General features: G+C 43.6%; 1 protein-coding gene across 1 annotated transcript in view; it reads left to right on the forward strand.

Moving 5' to 3' along the window:
* Nucleotides 1-694: 694 nt before the first annotated feature.
* The window catches only part of LOC143711447 (adenosine receptor A1), a 39,462-nt gene continuing 22,178 nt past the window's right edge, over nucleotides 695-17,978 (forward strand). Inside the window, exon 1 of the mRNA XM_077202911.1 lies at nucleotides 695-1,239. Within this exon, the coding sequence (XP_077059026.1) occupies nucleotides 911-1,239 (329 nt within the window). The 5' untranslated portion in view covers nucleotides 695-910. The remainder of the gene's footprint in view (nucleotides 1,240-17,978) is intronic.

Consider the following 17,978-nt stretch of genomic DNA (forward strand, 5'->3'; position numbering starts at 1 on the left):
TGGTGTAATATTGATTCAGTGGCATTACCATTTTATTTTATTTTTTTTACCATTGTTTCTACATTAATTGCGGGTGCAAAAGTGATCATCACTTCATAACATTGATTCAATGACATTATCATTGATCATTTTTTTGATCTCACCATTGATTCAACATTAATGTGGGTGCAAAGTGATATTAAACAAACATCACTGTAATATTAATTCAATGCATTTAGCGTTGACCAACATTGACTCAACATTGTTTAAATGATTGCTTGCTATCTGGGTATAGCCTACATTTAGCATTTAGCTTCCTGTTTAGGACAATCTGAGAAGCAACCTAATTAAAATATAAAAGATGTGAACAACTTGAGTGATGGTCTGCTCTGCAAGTTAATCTTGTGTTGTTGCTCAAGTCTTCTGCACCCCCATCTGATTGCTGAAACTTGTATCGGTCGCGTGCACGAGGAGCCTTTCTGTGGAGCCGATGTGCGAGTATTACAGTTTCAAAGTTCAGCTGACCGTCAGACCTCACAGGACTGTTCGACATGCATATTTATCTGCTTAATTTTAAACCATACGGAAACTGCCTTGTTTGATTCTCGTGCACAATTGGCGGGTCGCTTCTGATGAAGTGTGACAATGTAATGCGCGGGGAATGTGCTCTTTGAGGGTCTGAAGTGACTCATGCTGTTTCACTGTGGAACTGGACTATATACCCGGACATGATGATGATCATGATGCCGCGGACGAATTTCGGAGAGGAAACACAACGTCTGTTTTCATCCTGTGCCATGTAACTTTGCCAACGACATATAGCCATAAAAACGCCCGCTTAGACTCGTTTGATTTACTTTTTTTCATTTAAAAAAAAATTCTGGGGAATCTTTTATCCGCTTCAACATAAGCACTTGTATTCCTAGCAAGGATGCCTGATGTCCTGGGTCTGTACATTGGAATGGAGGTATTCATTGCCCTTTCCTCTTTCATTGGGAATGTGATGGTGGTCTGGGCTGTCAGAATCAACCGATCTCTACGAGACACGACTATTTACTTCATCGTCAGCCTGGCTCTAGCGGACATTGCGATCGGGGCTCTTGTCATTCCCCTGGCTATAACCATAAGCATCGGACTGAAGACTAATTTTTACAGCTGCCTGCTTGTTGCATGTACTGTACTGGTTCTAACGCAAAGTTCAATCCTCGCTCTCCTGGCTATTGCTATTGACCGCTATCTGAGGGTCAAGATACCAATGAGGTAGGCTAATACGATTTTGGTTGCTTATTTCAAGGGGCATTATTTCACATTTCCAGTTCTGTTTTATTTTTCAGGGGTTCCGTGGCCCTTACACAACTCAAAGCACTTGTATTCCTTGAGCATTTATCAGTTCATTAAGTCTTGGCATTAATTGTTGCAATTTAATTAGTTGCATTGCAAAAACTTGTATATATCCCTCAGTATTTTTGTTCAGTTTTCCAATACAAATATCTAAACATCCTTAAATCAAAAATAAATATCTCAATGAGTTATGAAAACTTCCTTTCGATTTTTTTTCCGAGCCCATTGGCAGATATTTGTTCTTGTTTTAATAATAAACTCACGTCATTTTAATTATTTTCACAGAAAACAAGACTTAATATTTTGTCACTTTATCTCCACTAAATGCATATTGATTTAAGAATCTTTAGACATTTGCACTGGAAGACTACAGAAAGAACATCACCTTTTTGCAGTGCGGGTATAAAATATATTTCCACATTCTAGTAAACAAGAGCATCTCATACTCAAGATACTTCTTTGTAAAACTATATCTGTTCGAAGTTGTATTTTCAAACTCTGAAGTGTTGCCAAATACTAACTGCTTTTCCCCCTAGACATTACATTTAGAAAACATGCTGACATTTTGTGTTTTCTTTAAATGTTTTACTTAAATGTTCTTTATACGATCTTAAAAAAATCTTAAATTTACCTTCAGAAAACATGGTAAAAACCTTGGATCAACCGAATCATTTGAAAGATCCAAATTCGAAAATGCCTGCTACTCTAGCCACAACTCTATATGGCAGAAACAGTAAGAGTAGTATATGATTCCAAATTTAGCAAATCTTTTGTTAATAAAGCACAAATTGTTTCACTTATAAACTTTTATGAACACACCAATGAGAGGTTGTGGTGAGTAGGCCTATGTGGTAAAATGTATGACTTCAGAAAACTTTGAAATATAGCATACAATGTAATTACCACTTTTATGATGCCTTTTGGTATAATCTTTTAGGCCTGACATTTTCAGTCACAATTCATTGCCATCACATGGAAAATACATTCTTCAAAATGTCTCTTTTGTGTTCATGGAAGAAAGAAAATCATGTGTGTTGAAACAACAAAAGTAAAATTTTCTTGTTTTTCTCATAACAGAAAACAAACAAGCATATTACTCTTATTAATATGTACACATAATCAAGTTTATTTATTTGTCATACAAATGTCAAAGACATTGAAATGCATTTGGTTGAGGCTCAGGCATCAGTACATGCATTTGGTTGATTTTCTGAACATCACATGAAAATATTAATTTAGAGAACTATGAGAAACAATGTGACAATGAGCAATATTGTAGTATCTTTCTGACCATGGGATGATGTTTGACCTGGGTGTGTTTGCCTTGCACTGGGGTGCCTGATTGTATTGCTGTGTTATGGAATCCACTTTCAAAGACACTTTCAAACCACGAACCTCAGAGTTTTTAATTTCCTGTCCTGAAATTGCCTCCTGACTGAGTTTAAACATGAGTCAAAACAATTAGGGACAAAGACCATTATGCAGCATTTCTTCTGATGTCCCAGTAGAAAAGCTAAAATTACATCCTCTTCCTTTATTTTAATGATTAAATAGGATTATTACATTCTAGTCTGAGTTTTTGTGAGGGTAATTACACTAGACAAGTGCACAGTCAAACAAGCAACTAGTGCCAATTTGCCAGCTTAGTGGTTGGCATGCTTCACTTGCCTCTATTGTGTTGTATGAAAAGACCTTCCACTCTTCACAGAAGAGTTTGTAAATCTAAACGTAATCTTTCCCAACATAGTTTGTGTGGTGGATCATCGCTTTAAAATGTTGATTTCCATGCTCACAGGGATTTCAGATATTGCTCCAGATAAACAGCACTTAATGTTCCAAAAGTGATTTTGGAAGTGTAGGATTTACTTCTCTTGCTGGGTTTGTACTGCCTCAGAAATAGGCATAATCTTAGTTATTTTCATGGTACAACATTATTTACATAAGCTTCCTATTTTCTCTCAGTGTTTTATCCTCCTGGGACCCAGGAATGGACTTTTGTGGACATTATATTTTAGTGAATTTCGGTGAAACTATACCTGAAAAGAGCACATTCAGGGCTTTTCAGCGATACCACATGGTTGGAGGTTTCACTATAACAACAACTTCTCCTTGGTCTTTAAAAATGACATTAATTTGGTGATCAAATTTAGCATGGAAATATTATCTGACTAATCTGACTAGTTTTCAAATTGTTTTTCCATTCAACATCTCAGGAAAATATAATGGGGTTTCTAATCAATAACTTGAGTGGCTCAATAACTGGATAATAACTTAATTCTAGAGCTGCTGTTATATGAGCGTATAGGATGCTCAGGGGGTTCTAGTTAATGCAGTCAAGATGGTGGTGTGTGTGTCACCATTAGGCTTCTTTGGATTTTCTGTTTGTTTTGATTCGCCACGTGTGTTCCCCGTCAGAGTTTCCCGCCACCAATCTGTATCCATGGACACTGATCACCTCCCTCACAGCTGCCTTTCATTTTGTAATCATCTTCACTGTGTATTTAAGTTCCTGCCTGTCTTCACTTCAATGGCCGGTATTGTTTGTGTTATACACGCTATCTCACCCGTTTGCCTGTTCCTGAGTTTGCTATATAAAAGAAAGTGTTAGTGTAGCCTAAGACGAAGAGGACAGAGCTGACCCTCGCCCCGGAGGAGGAGCTCCAACAGAAGTCTGACCAGGGGTGTGAGCCCACGACATCTGTGGAGAGGGGACCCAGTCTACGGAACAAGAGGACTGGCTGATAAACTTCAGTGATGAAATAACTTTTCCCGCCCTATCCCACCCGTCATCTGCATCTACGTCATCTTCCGATTTGTCCAGTGACTGTATCTACCCTGTCATCTGTCAGTTCAATACCATCTTAAAACCCAGCTCAGCCAGTCCTCCAGCCCCTCCGCTGCTGGATGTGCGCAGCCCTGCACCGTCTCCGAGGAGTTTCCCCGACGTCGAGCTGCAGGTCAGCCCACCATACGCAGGGCCTGTACATGAGGATACTATGGCTTCGCCTCCAGCCTCGGACCTCTGCACTCCATCTCGGCCTGTCGACCTTCCGGCTCCGTCTTGGCTCCTCCCACCTACGCTTCCACCAGAGACTCTCGAACCATCGGCTGCAGCGGTTTCCCTCGTCCTGCCGGCTCTCCCTTGGTCAGTCGTCACTCTGCCTTCGCCACGGACTTACGGTCTGTCCGCTACACATCCCCTTTGGCTTCAGCGGGCTCCTCCTTCCCTTTGGATTCACCTCTGTCCTCCCTCACTCCACCTCCGCCTCTGCTCTCGGGCACTCTGGCTCCATCTCCAGCACTCGTCGCCGCGATGTTGTCGGGGTCTCCTAATCCTGCGATGTCGTTAGAGTCCACTGGCTCTCCGTCTGCGCCGATGCATCCTGCCGCCGAGTCTCCGTCGGTCATTCCCCAACTACCGTCAGTCTCCTCGCCATCTGGTCTCTTCCCTTCATCTACTTCCGTGAGTACTGCGGTCGGTACTGGATGGCTCTGGGTCTGCGCCACCAGGCCATCTCCATCTGTGCCATCAGGGAATCGTCGTCGTCCCTTCACCACCCTGTCACTCCAGCCTCTCTCCTGCACTTCCTCATCGTTTCGTCCACCACCAGAACCTCCTCCGGTCCCCCCTCCGTCATTTTGTTACGGCGCCAGGACGCGCCTTGCCGGAGGGGGGTGTTATGTCACCATTAGGCTTCTTTGGACTTTCTGTTTGTTTTGATTTGCCACGTGTGTTCCCCGTCTGAGTTTCCCGCCACCAATCTGTATCCATGGACACTGATCACCTCCCTCACAGCTGCCTGTCATTTTGTAATCATCTTCACTGTGTATTTAAGTTCCTGCTTGTCTTCACTTCAATGGCCGGTATTGTTTGTGTTATACACGCTGTCTCACCCGTTTGCCTGTTCCTGAGTTTGCTATATTAAAGAAAGTGTTATTCCTACTTTCATCTCTGTCATCCTTCCTACGAGCCATGACAGAGTGTTTCCGGTAAGAGAAACACGAGAGGGAATCCCAGTTTAACTTATTTATTCACAGGAGGTTTGTACATGTTACTACACAAATGTGTGGTCTATAATAAACAAAATAGAAACAAAGAAAACAGTTATAATTATACCAGTAAATGATACAAACATTCAGGTATTAAGTAATACAAATTAACATACATGGGTTAACTGCGTGCTGATTATAATAAAGTAAACAATGACACGCGGATTGCACGATCGTTGCGTATGCTCAATATTACAGCAGCAGTAACCATACAATGTCATCAAATTCGACATTTTCAAACAATATTGAACAAACCGGGTGATCTGTAATTAGGAAGTGAATATAATATCTTATAACCTAATATAACAATAATTTTCAAGCTCAAAGTCTAATATGAAAACGGTTTGGTTTCACTTTGTGACGCAGTTTAAATTGCATTCATTTTACGAGCAAATCTCGACATTCAGATCAATAATATCAATACCAAAGCGAAAGGGTACACTATCAGTACCACCTGGTCTAGACCAATTTCTCCTCCATCCTTTTGCCACTTCTGTCTTTCTTGCAGATTCGGGAGATAGTAATGGATGAATCCTGACCAGAAATGGTCAGCAAGTACTTGACTATGTTTCCATCTTCTGGTTCCCAAAAGATTACTTGAATCATAGAGCACTTGTGGGAGTGAAGAATCGTGGCGGCCCATTAGGAGGATGCTAGGCGTAACTGGGTCTGGATCCGACATGTCTGAGGACACGTATCCCACGTATCCTTGGCATTTAGGATACCCTCTACCTCAATAAGCACGGTACGCAGTACAGTTTCAGTCACGGTTTGATCCTTCAGTACTACCTTTAGGGCTTGCTTTACTGACTTAACTTCCCGTTCCCAAGCTCCCCCGAAATGAGGGGCACTCGGGGGATTAAATCTGAATGAAATCTGTTGTTCTGGAAGTTGTTCCCTTATTTGAGGCACCATGGCTTCATAGGCTGATCTAATTTCTTTGTTTCCTCCAACAAAGTTGGTACCATTGTCTGATAGGAGCTTGAATGGTTTCCCTCTTTGAGCTATGAATCTGTGGAGAGACATCAGAAAGGCATCTGTGTCAATGCTCTCTAAGAGATCAAGATGGAGACACCGGGTGGTCAAGCATTTGAAAACTATTCCCCATCTTTTCTCTGTTCGTCGACCGATCTTCACTGCAAATGGACCAAAGCAGTCCATTCCAGTAGAATAGAATGGGGGTTTATATAGACATAGACATCCTGGTGGGAGGTCGGACATTTTAGGTATCTTAGGCTGGGCACGCCATTTCTGGCAGTCCATACACATGTATTGGTGCTTCTTGATAGCTTCCCTTACTCTCAGAATCCAGTATCGTCTTCTCAGTTCGGCAAAGACTCTTTCTGGCCCAGGATGTAGAAGGGAGGCATCATAGTCCTTGATCAGAAGCTTGGTTAGGTTGTGTTGCGGATCAAGCACAACGGGATGTATTGCATCCAATTCCATATGATTAGCATGTCTGAGGCTCCCTCCAACTCTGATAAGTCCATTGGCTTCATCATACTCAGGTGATAAGGATGCTAATCTGCTGTTGGATGGTAATGGTCGCTCAGATGCGAGTGAGCCTTGAACTCCTCAGGAAAGGAATCTTTCTGAGCTAGTTGTAGAAGTAGCTTCTCTGCTGATATGTAACCCTCTGAATCAACTGTTGAATGCGTGGAAGATGTAGCCGCCCCATGAAGGGATGTCACTGTAGCTTTTAACAATTCAGTCCAAGTACTAAATTGGTTGACATCAGGAAGGAGAATATCTGAACTAGTGCATGCATGCAGGCAAATTGCTGATTTTCTCAACTCTGCCTCTGGCTCAGGTTCCTCTGATGGCAAAGTGGGCCAACATGACTCTGATCCTGTCTGATGCAGGAAATGTGGACCATTAATCCAGCGGCAAGGTGCGGCTAAATCCTTCAATGACTGGCCTCTGGTTATGACATCAGCAGGGTTCTTCGCTGAATCAACATACCTCCAAGAATCAATATCGGTGAGTGATTGAATTTCGGCCACCCGTGTTCCCACGAAGACTTTGTATCTGCATGATTCAGATTTAAGCCATTGGAGGACAGTGGATGAGTCTGACCAGAGAATGACATTACTGATGTCCACAGTTAGTTCTGCTTGAAGGATCATAGCCACCTGCGCTCCGGTAAGTGCCGCACTCAGTTCGAGCCGAGGGATCGTCATTTGCTTTCGAGGTCCCACTCGAGAACGGGCTAACACGAATGCGACATATACATGTCCTTCATTGGTTTCTGTACGCATGTATGCCACTGAGCCATAAGCCCTCTCAGATGCGTTGCAGAATATATGTAAATCCTGATTGAGGGATTTCCCCATGGCCATCAAATGGAGTGTAATATCTTGGGATTGCGATCTGATTCAAACTTTGGAGCTTTTGTTGCCAGTCTTGCCATCTGTTCAACAGGCTGTCAGATGTGATTGTGTCATCTCACCCAAGATTGTTCTTCCACAAATCCTGGACCAGCACTTTGGCTCGGGTAGTAAATGGAATTAGATAACCCAGTGGATCATATTGAGATTCCAAAACTCTGTATACATTACGCAGAGTGGGTTCAAGGCATCCAGATTGGCTGGGTTTGTAGTTGAACGAGTCTCTGAGGCAGTTCCACAATAGTCCAAGTGTACCTTCCAGGAGGTCAGTGCTCTTCTGTGATAGCCAGAGTTCACTATTCTGTGATCTTGCTTCAGAGGGCAGATGCTGGATAACCTCGGGTCTGTTGCTTGCCCTTTGACGGAGCTCAAACCCACCAGTGAGCAAAAGTTGCCGTAGGTCATCTACTAATGCTCTAGCTTCAACAACAGTTTGAAGGCTTTGGAGACAGTTGTCAACATATAAGGAATCTTTGACCGTTCTCACCTGAGCTGGGTCCACTTGCGGGTGGTTCTGAGCGATTTCCTGGAGTGCATATATGGCAAAGCACGGGCTACACATTGTGCCAAATGGTAAAACTTGCAATTCATAGATCCTAGGCTGTTCTGTCCTCTGCATGTCTCTCCAGAGAAAACGCACTATAGGCTTATCACTTGGCAAGAGGCGAACCTGGTGGAACATGCCCTTTACATCTCCATTGATGGCTACAGGGTGTTTACGAAACCTCAGCAAGACACCAAGTAGAGACGGACCGAGAATGGGCCCAGGCAAGACGATGTCATTTAAAGATTGGCCTTGGTATGAATAAGAACAGTTAAAAACAATTCTGTCCTTGTTGTTATGCGTCACCATATGGTGAGGGATGTACCACGACTCCGGGGTTTGCTCAGCTTCTTGCTTTGATATCTCTGCCACATAGCCAGCTTCTTGCAGTTTCCTCATTTCAGAACAGTAAGACTCGGTTCGCTTAGGGTCTTTAGCAAGTCTGCGCTCAGTGCTTCGAAGGTTCGCCATTACTGCTTCTTTTGGGGCTTTAAGAAGTTCAGCATTGGGCCGTCTAAGCAAGGATGTGGCGTATCGCATAACTCCACTGACTTCTACCTTTGTAGTACATGTCTGGAGAAGAGTGATGGCATATTGGTCTTGTTTGGAACGAGTGGCTGTTTTCTCGTTTACGTAGGGCAGAGTATCAATTTGCCAGAGGCGTTCCACATTCTTGAATAACTCTGTATTCGGTATTGTCACATGCCTGTCCTATCTTGTGTTGCACATGGGTGTTTTGTTATTTTGGGCCATGTGCTCTTGTCCTTGTCTGATCCCTCCCCCTCGTTACCTGATTATTGTTTGAGTTCTTCCACCAGTCCCCTCTTGATTTGTTCCCTTCATAAGTCTCCTCTTGTTTGCAGTCTTTGTCGGATCGTTGTCTAATGTTTCCTGTTCCCTGTGATCCTCCAGTAAGTTTCATGTTCTGTTTTTGTTTTATATTTATTAGTTATGTCTTCCCCCTCGTGGGTTTTGTTTTGTGTTTATGTTTTCTTTTGTACATAAATATAATTTCTCCTGCACTTGAGTCCTCACACTTTTTTCCTTACCCGTTCCGTGACATAACGATCCGACCTAATGACGACTCAGCGGAGAAGAGGGGCCAAGTCAGAGACTGTTCACGTCGCGTCTGCCCAGCGACAGACTGTTCAGGTCACGTCTGCCCAGCGAGAGACTGTTCACGTCACGTCTGCCCAGCGAGAGACTGTTCACGTCACGTCTGCCCAGCGAGAGACTGTTCACGTCACGTCTGCCCAGCGAGAGACTGTTCACGCTCCGTTTGCCCAGTCAGAAACTGTGCACGTCCCGTCTGCCCAGTCTGAGATAGATCAGAAAATGCCCATTCGTGTGGCCGCCAAGGCACTTATGGACTATCTGGAGCGTCTGGCTCGGATCCTGGACATGCCCGTGTCTGCTGTCCCAGAGCCGGAGCCAGTGTCTGCTGTTCCAGAGCCGGAGGCAGAGCCAGTCCCCGTTCCAGAGCCGGAGGCAGAGCCAATGCCTGTTCCAGAGCCGGAGGCAGAGCTAATGCCTGTTCTAGAGCCTTCGGCAGAGCCAATGCCTGTTCCAGAGCCGGAGGTAGAGCCAATACCTGTTCCAGAGCTGGAGCCAATGTCTGTTCCAGAGCCAGTGCCTGTTCCAGCACCAGAGCCAGTGTTTGTTTCTGTGTTTGTGTCTGTTCTTGTGACTGTTACAGTTCTTGTGTCTGTTCCTGAGCCGGTGTCTGCTGTACCTGAGCCGGTGTCTGCTGTGTTTGCTGTGTCTGCTGTAATTTATTTGTAAATAAATATAATTTCTCCTGCACTTGAGTCCTCACACTTTTTTCCTTGCCCGTTCCGTGACAGGTATGGTTGTGGTTATGTGAAAACACCGTGAAGTGGAAAGAGTGGTTTGACTGAGCCCAATGGGACCTTGGAGGGTCCAACCTAGTCTGGTACAGACGGCAATCGGTCCATTTGCAGGTCCTATGCATACTGGTTGAACAGGAGTAAGCAGGTGAGGCATATCAGACCCAATGAGCAGTAGAGGTTGGGCTCGGTCCATCAAGGGTAATGGCAAGGACCTGATATGCTCATACTTGCGCTGAAGAGCTGACACAGGGTAAGAATGTTCGGAAAGTCTCAGGTTATCTGCGGTGAAAGCATTAGGAATCAGGAATTTTCTGCATGGTCTGTGCATGGGTGACACATTGTGGCATCACCACATAAATTTTAGAGGTCACTGTTTTTTTTTTCTTCATGTATAATATTTCATTAATGTGTAACTCAGTCCATGAATCCTGTGATTTCTTGTTAATAATCTAGATATTAGGGGTGTCACGATTCTCCATATCCTCGATTCGATTAAATTTTCGATTCTAAGGTCACGGTTTGATTCAATACTTGATTTTTACATTTACTTTTTTAAAGCCGAAACCGGCCAATCAGGATGCTCTCTGTCTTACATGCGCTGCATGAGGCACACACACGAAGTCTCTCGCTCTCTCCCTCTCTGCCGTATGCGCGCTATGCGGTTTGGAGCACAGTTTTTTCTGTCTCGCATGCGCAGTCTTGCTCGCTCACTCTAGATTCCGGGGATTATAACTAATTTGCGTGCATCAGGGAGCCGCTATCAATATGCGGTAGACTCCCGGAACTTCCACGAGACTTGGGATGTTTGCAAACTGTGGCTTTTTCGAAGCGCGAACGTTGTCAACATAAATCACTGGAAATCCAAAAAACGTCCACACCTGCGACTTCAATGAAAGAGGAGGGGGTTCAAGTTCTGTCGATGGGTCTCCTGCATCTGCAGTTGCCATGCTATATTTTGAGTGGCTGTAGCTAAGTTAGAGGAAGTTGACCATAGACTCGCAGCACTTCAACACGCGTGTTTTTTTCCGCTTGGCACGCCGACCGGACGTGACATGGGGCCGTGGCAGCATCGACGATTCCATTTTTTAATTCGAAGTTGGAGATTGTGAATTAATTTCGATCGATTTCGGTTTAAAATCGAAATCGTGACACCCTTACTAGATATATATATATATATATATATATATATATCTACATATGATACATATGACTTGATACAACATGAAGGGAAACGGTGGTTCCTTGCAGATTAACTACATCCTGATGAACAGTGCGTAGAGTGAGTGTTTCAGGTTCCGTCGGGTGATTCAACTGGTCTACGGCCTGTGACAGAACAATGCTACGCTCTGAACCATCTTCCAGCACGGCGTATGTTTCCATGACCTTCTCTCGATTGTGCTGTAAAACCTTGACTATTTTCAGCATTACTTTCTGTAATCGTTTGGACCGGTCTAAATATACCTGAGGAGGGCTAGGAACATTGACCATTAGCACACTCTTTTGGATCTGTAAGGCTGCATCATGCAAGATGGTCAGATGTAACTCTTTACAGTTTGTACAGGTTCTTTTTAGATTACAACTGTCTGGAGTATGATTTCGTCCACATTTCCAACAGTGCTTCTCTTTGGAGATCCACTGTACTATTTGATCTGTGGTCAGTGTCTTGAACTTTGGACACGTGTTAAGGTAGTGGTCCTTAGAGTTACAATAGGGGCAAAAGGGTTAAATCTTAGAAGGGGTCTTAGAATTTGTCTGTCCCTGCCAAACTGAACTGACCTCAGCTGAATACAAGAACGATGTGGATTTCTCCTTTAGGCGAAAAGGTACTGACCTTTGCTGATCTATCTTGGTGGATTTAACAGTATCAGTCTGATACAGTGTAGCTGCTTTATTGGAGATGCGTTTTGCCTGTGACTTCATCTGCAGCCAAGCAGACAGATCAGGTAATGTATAAGTGCGGTCTGTGCCAGTTTGTAGAATACCTCGGCTGAGACAGTACTCGACGAACCCATCGCAATATGATGGTGGTATCTTGCTTAACAATCAGTCGACGTGAGAACCACAGCGCAGCTTGTATCCGTTTGGGCCCTCCAACGTTCTAAGCATCCCTACTAATGTTTGGATATATAGCGAAAAAGAATTAGAGATGCAACGATACCGCTTTTTCAAAACCGATCCGATCCGATACCAAAATTCTGAGTATCGGCCGATACCGATACCAATCCGATACCAGCACAGTTTTTTTTTTTTAAATCAAGTAGAATTTCTATAACTCTGTGTGTTGAACTGATAATCACTCTTTTGTGTGTTAAACACAATCTACTTAATACAGACAACTTCATTATAAAGAAAAACAACAAATCCAAAAAATATATGATCATAATATATGTCAAAAATGCTATTATAAACTAGATTAGTGGATAGTTCAGCAGTAAAATCTAGTCTAGAAATATCACGAGTGCACAATAATTGTATAAAATCCGAACATTTAGTGAAAAAAAAAACATTTAGTGGGGAACAAATAAGAGACAATAAGTGTAACACTAAATCTTGTAAAACGTTACACATTGCTCTTTATATTGTTGTAAAATACATTCATGAAAAACAAGATAACAAAAATCAAAAAGATAATTTTTTATAGTAGCCTAGGCTATATAATTTGAGACATGTTTTAAATGTATAGCACAGCTGTTTAATGAGGCAGCAACATATGATATATAGGACAGAACAAGAAAGGCTATTAATAATCCTTCATTGCGCAAAAGGCTCCAACACAGTGCGGAACAAAGCGCTTATGCACATCCCAAGCGCAGAATGATGCGCTTGAAGCAACACGGAGTCACAGCGCGCAGCGCGTCGAGTCCGCATTGAAAAGTTCAAAGCACAAAGGAAATACATATTGATGCGTAGTGTATTATACAGTATCTATCTCCATGCAATAGTTTATTGAGCCTTTTCTTTTAACAGTTTTAAATATCAGTTACTGTGCGCGTGAAGAACAATTATAGTGCTCTGACTCCAGTGTTGTGATCTAACAGACACACGGTAGAAAGTAACATGATTTAGTTACAGCAATAAAGTCCAGCAATATAAAGTTGTTTTATGCGAAACCATAGACCTTTATCTACAGATCAAGTATAATAATATTAACATTGAATCATCTTGGAGAGAGTTTCATCATGTTGACTGTCGTACCCGAACGTGACGCGCTGTTTGATGCTGAATGGAGAATGACTGACAGCCGCAGCAGAGGGAAAAAGTTTACGTGATCTCGAATTTAATGACTTAAATATTAATTTATATCTCACATTATACTATATAATGGCTTCAGAACACTTATAAGATAGTGCACGAAAACTTTATGGTGCTTTATAATGTTTTTGTGCCTTTTGTGGGGCAAATATTTGTGCCTTTTGTGGGTTAACTATAACACAGAATAGTAGACGCACAATATCGGATTTGGATCGGCCTCGTCTGACCGATACCCGATCCGGCAAAAATGGCAGTATCGGAGCCGATACCGATACTGAGTATCGGATCGGTGCCTCCCTAAAAAGAATCAAAAGCCTCTGCATCACCGAACTTGACTGATGGTGCATTCAGTATGGCACCTAATTCGGACTGGACCAGTTGACGTGGTTGCCCATATTTGTCCTGCAGCGCTTGTAAGGAGTTTGTGTATGGCCTGGGGTCGTGCATGTATGCTTTGGCCAACTGAAGAGCACTGGGGGGTTTTAATTGACTTAAAAGGACCTGGTATTTGTAATGTTCACTTAAATGATGTTGGTTATTCATTACATTGTCTAAAGCCATTTTCGGAAGTGCAAAGTCACTTTCTATGCCAGTGTCGAAGTATGGGATAGCTGGCTGGCTTTGGGACACCATAAGCTGAGGCAGTTAACATTTCCACACCAGGTGGTTGGGCTGGGGAAGGGTACAATAATGCTTGACTATGATAGGCGTCAGGTGGGGGAACAGAGTGTGATAGTGCTGTCCAATGAGGGTTAAGATTCATGGCTTGATCAGTCTGAGTATGTAAGGGAACCCCTAATGTTACAGGAACTGTAGGTGGGACTATAGGCAGGACACTGACAGAGGGTGTCTGACTATAGGTGACAGAGGTATCTGAATAATGTTGCGGCCTGGCCACCGCAGTCGGGTTAAATGTTAGGGGAACATCATTATCTGGCCTAAACATTAAAGTGGGCTGTGCGGTAACTAATGAAGCAGATGACCTTGTAACCATGTTGGGCTGGGTTACCTCAGCAGCTGAGGTGACAGAACTGAATGGGGGTTCAGCTACTGAAGTAGTAATGTGTACGGCGGGTGAAACAGGGTGAGGCATAACTGATGACACAGGTATAAAGTTAACAGGGCAAGGGGTAGAATGACGAGGCATTAATTCGACAGATGACTTAAGATCATTGGTAACAGTGACTATGTGTTGTTTGCTTACCTCTGACAGTGGGTCAACAACATGGCTAAACTGTAAATCAGAGACATTAACCTCTTGAGATTCCTGTTTAATAAGTCCACAAACATATTTAGCAACCTCAAGCTCATTTCTAACCTTTTTAAGGCACCGCCGGGTCTCTACCTGCTTAGCTAGCAACTCTCTAGCCTTAGTGGCTTGTTCCTGTCTATACTGCGCTTCTCTAGCCTGAGCATCAAGTCTCTCACCCTCTTTATCAACAATGGCGTCCCCTTCGATCTGCTGTTGAAGTTCTTCCAAGTCTAGAGTCTTTAGCCTTCTCTGAAACATGGCAGCGTGAAGATCGGAGAGTCCATGTTTGGGAGATCTGCGTTGTGCCTTTCAATTGGATCTGGATGAAGTACTGGAAACCGTACCTGAAGAAATTGATCTAGATGCATATCTTGATGATCTGGATGGTCTCTGCGAAGACTAAATCGTCAGGAAGTGGGTCCGGGTGTAGGTTAGGTGGGAGTTGGACGTCGTAATCGGCCAGATAGGCAGGAAGATGTCTCTCTCTTAGGGGGCGAGGTCGGACAACGGGCTCAGTTGCACTGGGATTTTCAGGTTCCATCATGAGGCAATCCGGCTCGAAGGACCATATAAGAGCGTATTTGGACGCTCAAGGGGTTCTAGTTAATGCAGTCAAGATGGTGGTGTGTGTTTCCGGAAAGAGAAACATGAGAGGGAATCCCAGTTTAACTTATTTATTTACAGGAGGTTTGAACATGTTACTTCACAAATGTGTGGTCTATAATAAACAAAATAGAAACAAAGAAAACAGTTATAATTATACCAGTAAATGATACAAACATTCAGGTATTAAGTAATACAAATTAACATACATGGGTTAACTGCGTGCTGATTATAATAAAATAATAAAGTAAACAATGACACGCGGATTGCACAATCGTTGCGTACGCTCAATATTACAGCAGCAGTAACCATAAAATATCATTAAATTCGACATTTTCATGATTTCCATTACACGAGAGTAGATGTTAAAACTTCATGCTGATTTGTACTCGGCTTTCGCCAAGATAAGCACCAACTAAGACATTGCTTTACAGTAACCTATGCTTCTCCATCCATTTACGCTTCTTTCCATATGGTGATGTGAATCTCCTTCTTACTAGTGTTAACACGCATCAGCACACACAACGGCTGCAACCACAGTGCGGTCCCCCCATGACAACCGTCTGGATTGAGCTGAGTAGGGGACATCTCTAGGGTCTTCAAGTGGGCACCTTCCGTCCTCAGTGTTTCGTCGACTAGCCCACGACACCTCAAGAGGGCTCGACAGTGACTCTGGCGTCCCAGAGTCCCCCCCCCCCCTCCATCCCCCACTCAACTCAGCCCAGCTTACTGACCTCTACATCCCTCCTGCTGCTGAGACCTAACCACAATCTCACAATCTCTCCGCAACCCAACCATACGCGCCAACCCGTTTGACTAAGGCTGTCGAGCCCCACTGGTGCGTTAATATGCAGTTTCAGTGGCAACGGTTCCGTATGGCATACCACCTACCGCAAAACACAATATCTGCCCAACCACCCGTCATTCACGCAATATACACAGGAACGTAATGACTGTAAATACTATACAACCTATACAAATAAACCAACAGACTCTTCAAGTTTTCAAGAATTCTACGAAACCGTAGCATGGCGGACTGTACACAGCCAGCTAGAATCTTTCCATCTCAACCACAGCCAGATGCTGCTCCTTTCTGCTGCTTCAGATAAGTTCTTTACTGTGCGACACAACTCTTGGCCACTGAATCCGACGTCTCTGAGGAATCGGGTTGTAGAGTGTTCCACAAAACCCATACAAACCCATTTCCACTGGATAAACCTGGACTCTCCATCCTCGCTGTTCTGCTTCAGTGGCCAGATGAGAATACCGCAGTTTCTTCCTCTCATATGCCTCATCTACCGCATCCTCCCATGGCACTGTTAACTCTATCAGTTGAACAATGCAACTCAAACAGTTGAACAATCTCAGGTGTAAAAATAAGCTGTTGATTAAGATCAGCCAGCATCTTCCAGTCCCTAGCAGCTTCCAGTTGTCCTGGGCAAGAATTGGTGTTAGCACCTTTTCTTGGTGGATGCTCGCCTGGGCGGAGGAATATTGTCTTCTGCGTGTAATGTTTTGCTTGAACAGGCGGCAACTTATTGTTCATACTACGCTTGCCTTCCAATGCTAAAGCCAAACATCGCAATACTTGGTCATGGCGCCAAGTAAACCGACCTTGGCTAAGAGCCACATTACATCCTGTCAAAATGTGCCTTAATGTAGCAGGTGATGAACACAAAGGACAAGAGGGATCCTCTCCTACCCAGAGGTTTAGGTTCTGCGGTTATGGGAGAACATCATATGTTGACCTAATAAGGAAACTGATCCTACTCTCTTCCATTGACCAAAGGTCTTGCCAGCCCATTTTGCATTGTTCCACACTCTTTCGCACCTCGTTGACTACCAGCTTCCTCCTTTGAGCTGGGCCTGCCTTGTGCCATTTAGGAGGAGCTAAACTGAGCCCAAAACCCCCTCTTCCATGCTGTACCTGTCCCACGATATCCCCAATTTGAAGGTCAGCCTTTGCCTCTACTACAGATTTCTTTGCTGACCACTTTCTACCATTTTTTACCACAGGGGCTGCCTCCCTTACACATTTGTCGCGTGACTCTGCTAAAGTCATTTCCAGTCTGACCTTGGCACACTTAAACTCCTCGGTTAAAGCAGAGACTGGCAGCTGCAATACTCCTTTACTATAAAGTCCCACTCTGCTGAGGCAGCGTGGAATTCCCAACCATTTCAATTCAATTCAATTCAATTCAAATTTATTTGTATAGCGCTTTTCACAATACACATTGTCTCAAAGCAGCTTTACAGAAATTGCATTTCGGAAATGTACATAGAAAAATACAGTTAGTTAATCAAGTATTAATTTATGGCATAACATATCGCCGGCTTTGAGTCGTCTCTTCACAGGCGTCGAGTCGTCTCTTCACAGGCGTTGGGGCATCTGAAGTCTCCGTGAGAGGCTGGATACAAACTGGAGCTGACGAACGCTATTTACCTCGGGACTAGCGTCCCGAGATAACAGCAGAAAGGCAGATGGGAAATAATTAGCATAGCTGATGTTCATAATGTTAATGCATTCGAACTGATTCAGCAGTATCAAAGGTTAAGCATTAAGTGAATGCTTGGTTAAAGAGATGCGTCTTTAATCTAGTTTTAAACTGGGACAGCGAGTCTGAGTCTCGTACAATATCAGGAAGGCTATTCCAGAGTTTAGGAGCTAAATGCGAGAACGCCCTCCCTCCTTTAGTGGACTTAGATATCCTAGGAATGAC

Source organism: Siphateles boraxobius, unplaced genomic scaffold, assembly GCF_051911475.1.
Source record: "Siphateles boraxobius isolate OS27281-9 unplaced genomic scaffold, OSU_SipBor_1 5, whole genome shotgun sequence".
Lineage (NCBI taxonomy): Eukaryota > Metazoa > Chordata > Actinopteri > Cypriniformes > Leuciscidae > Siphateles > Siphateles boraxobius.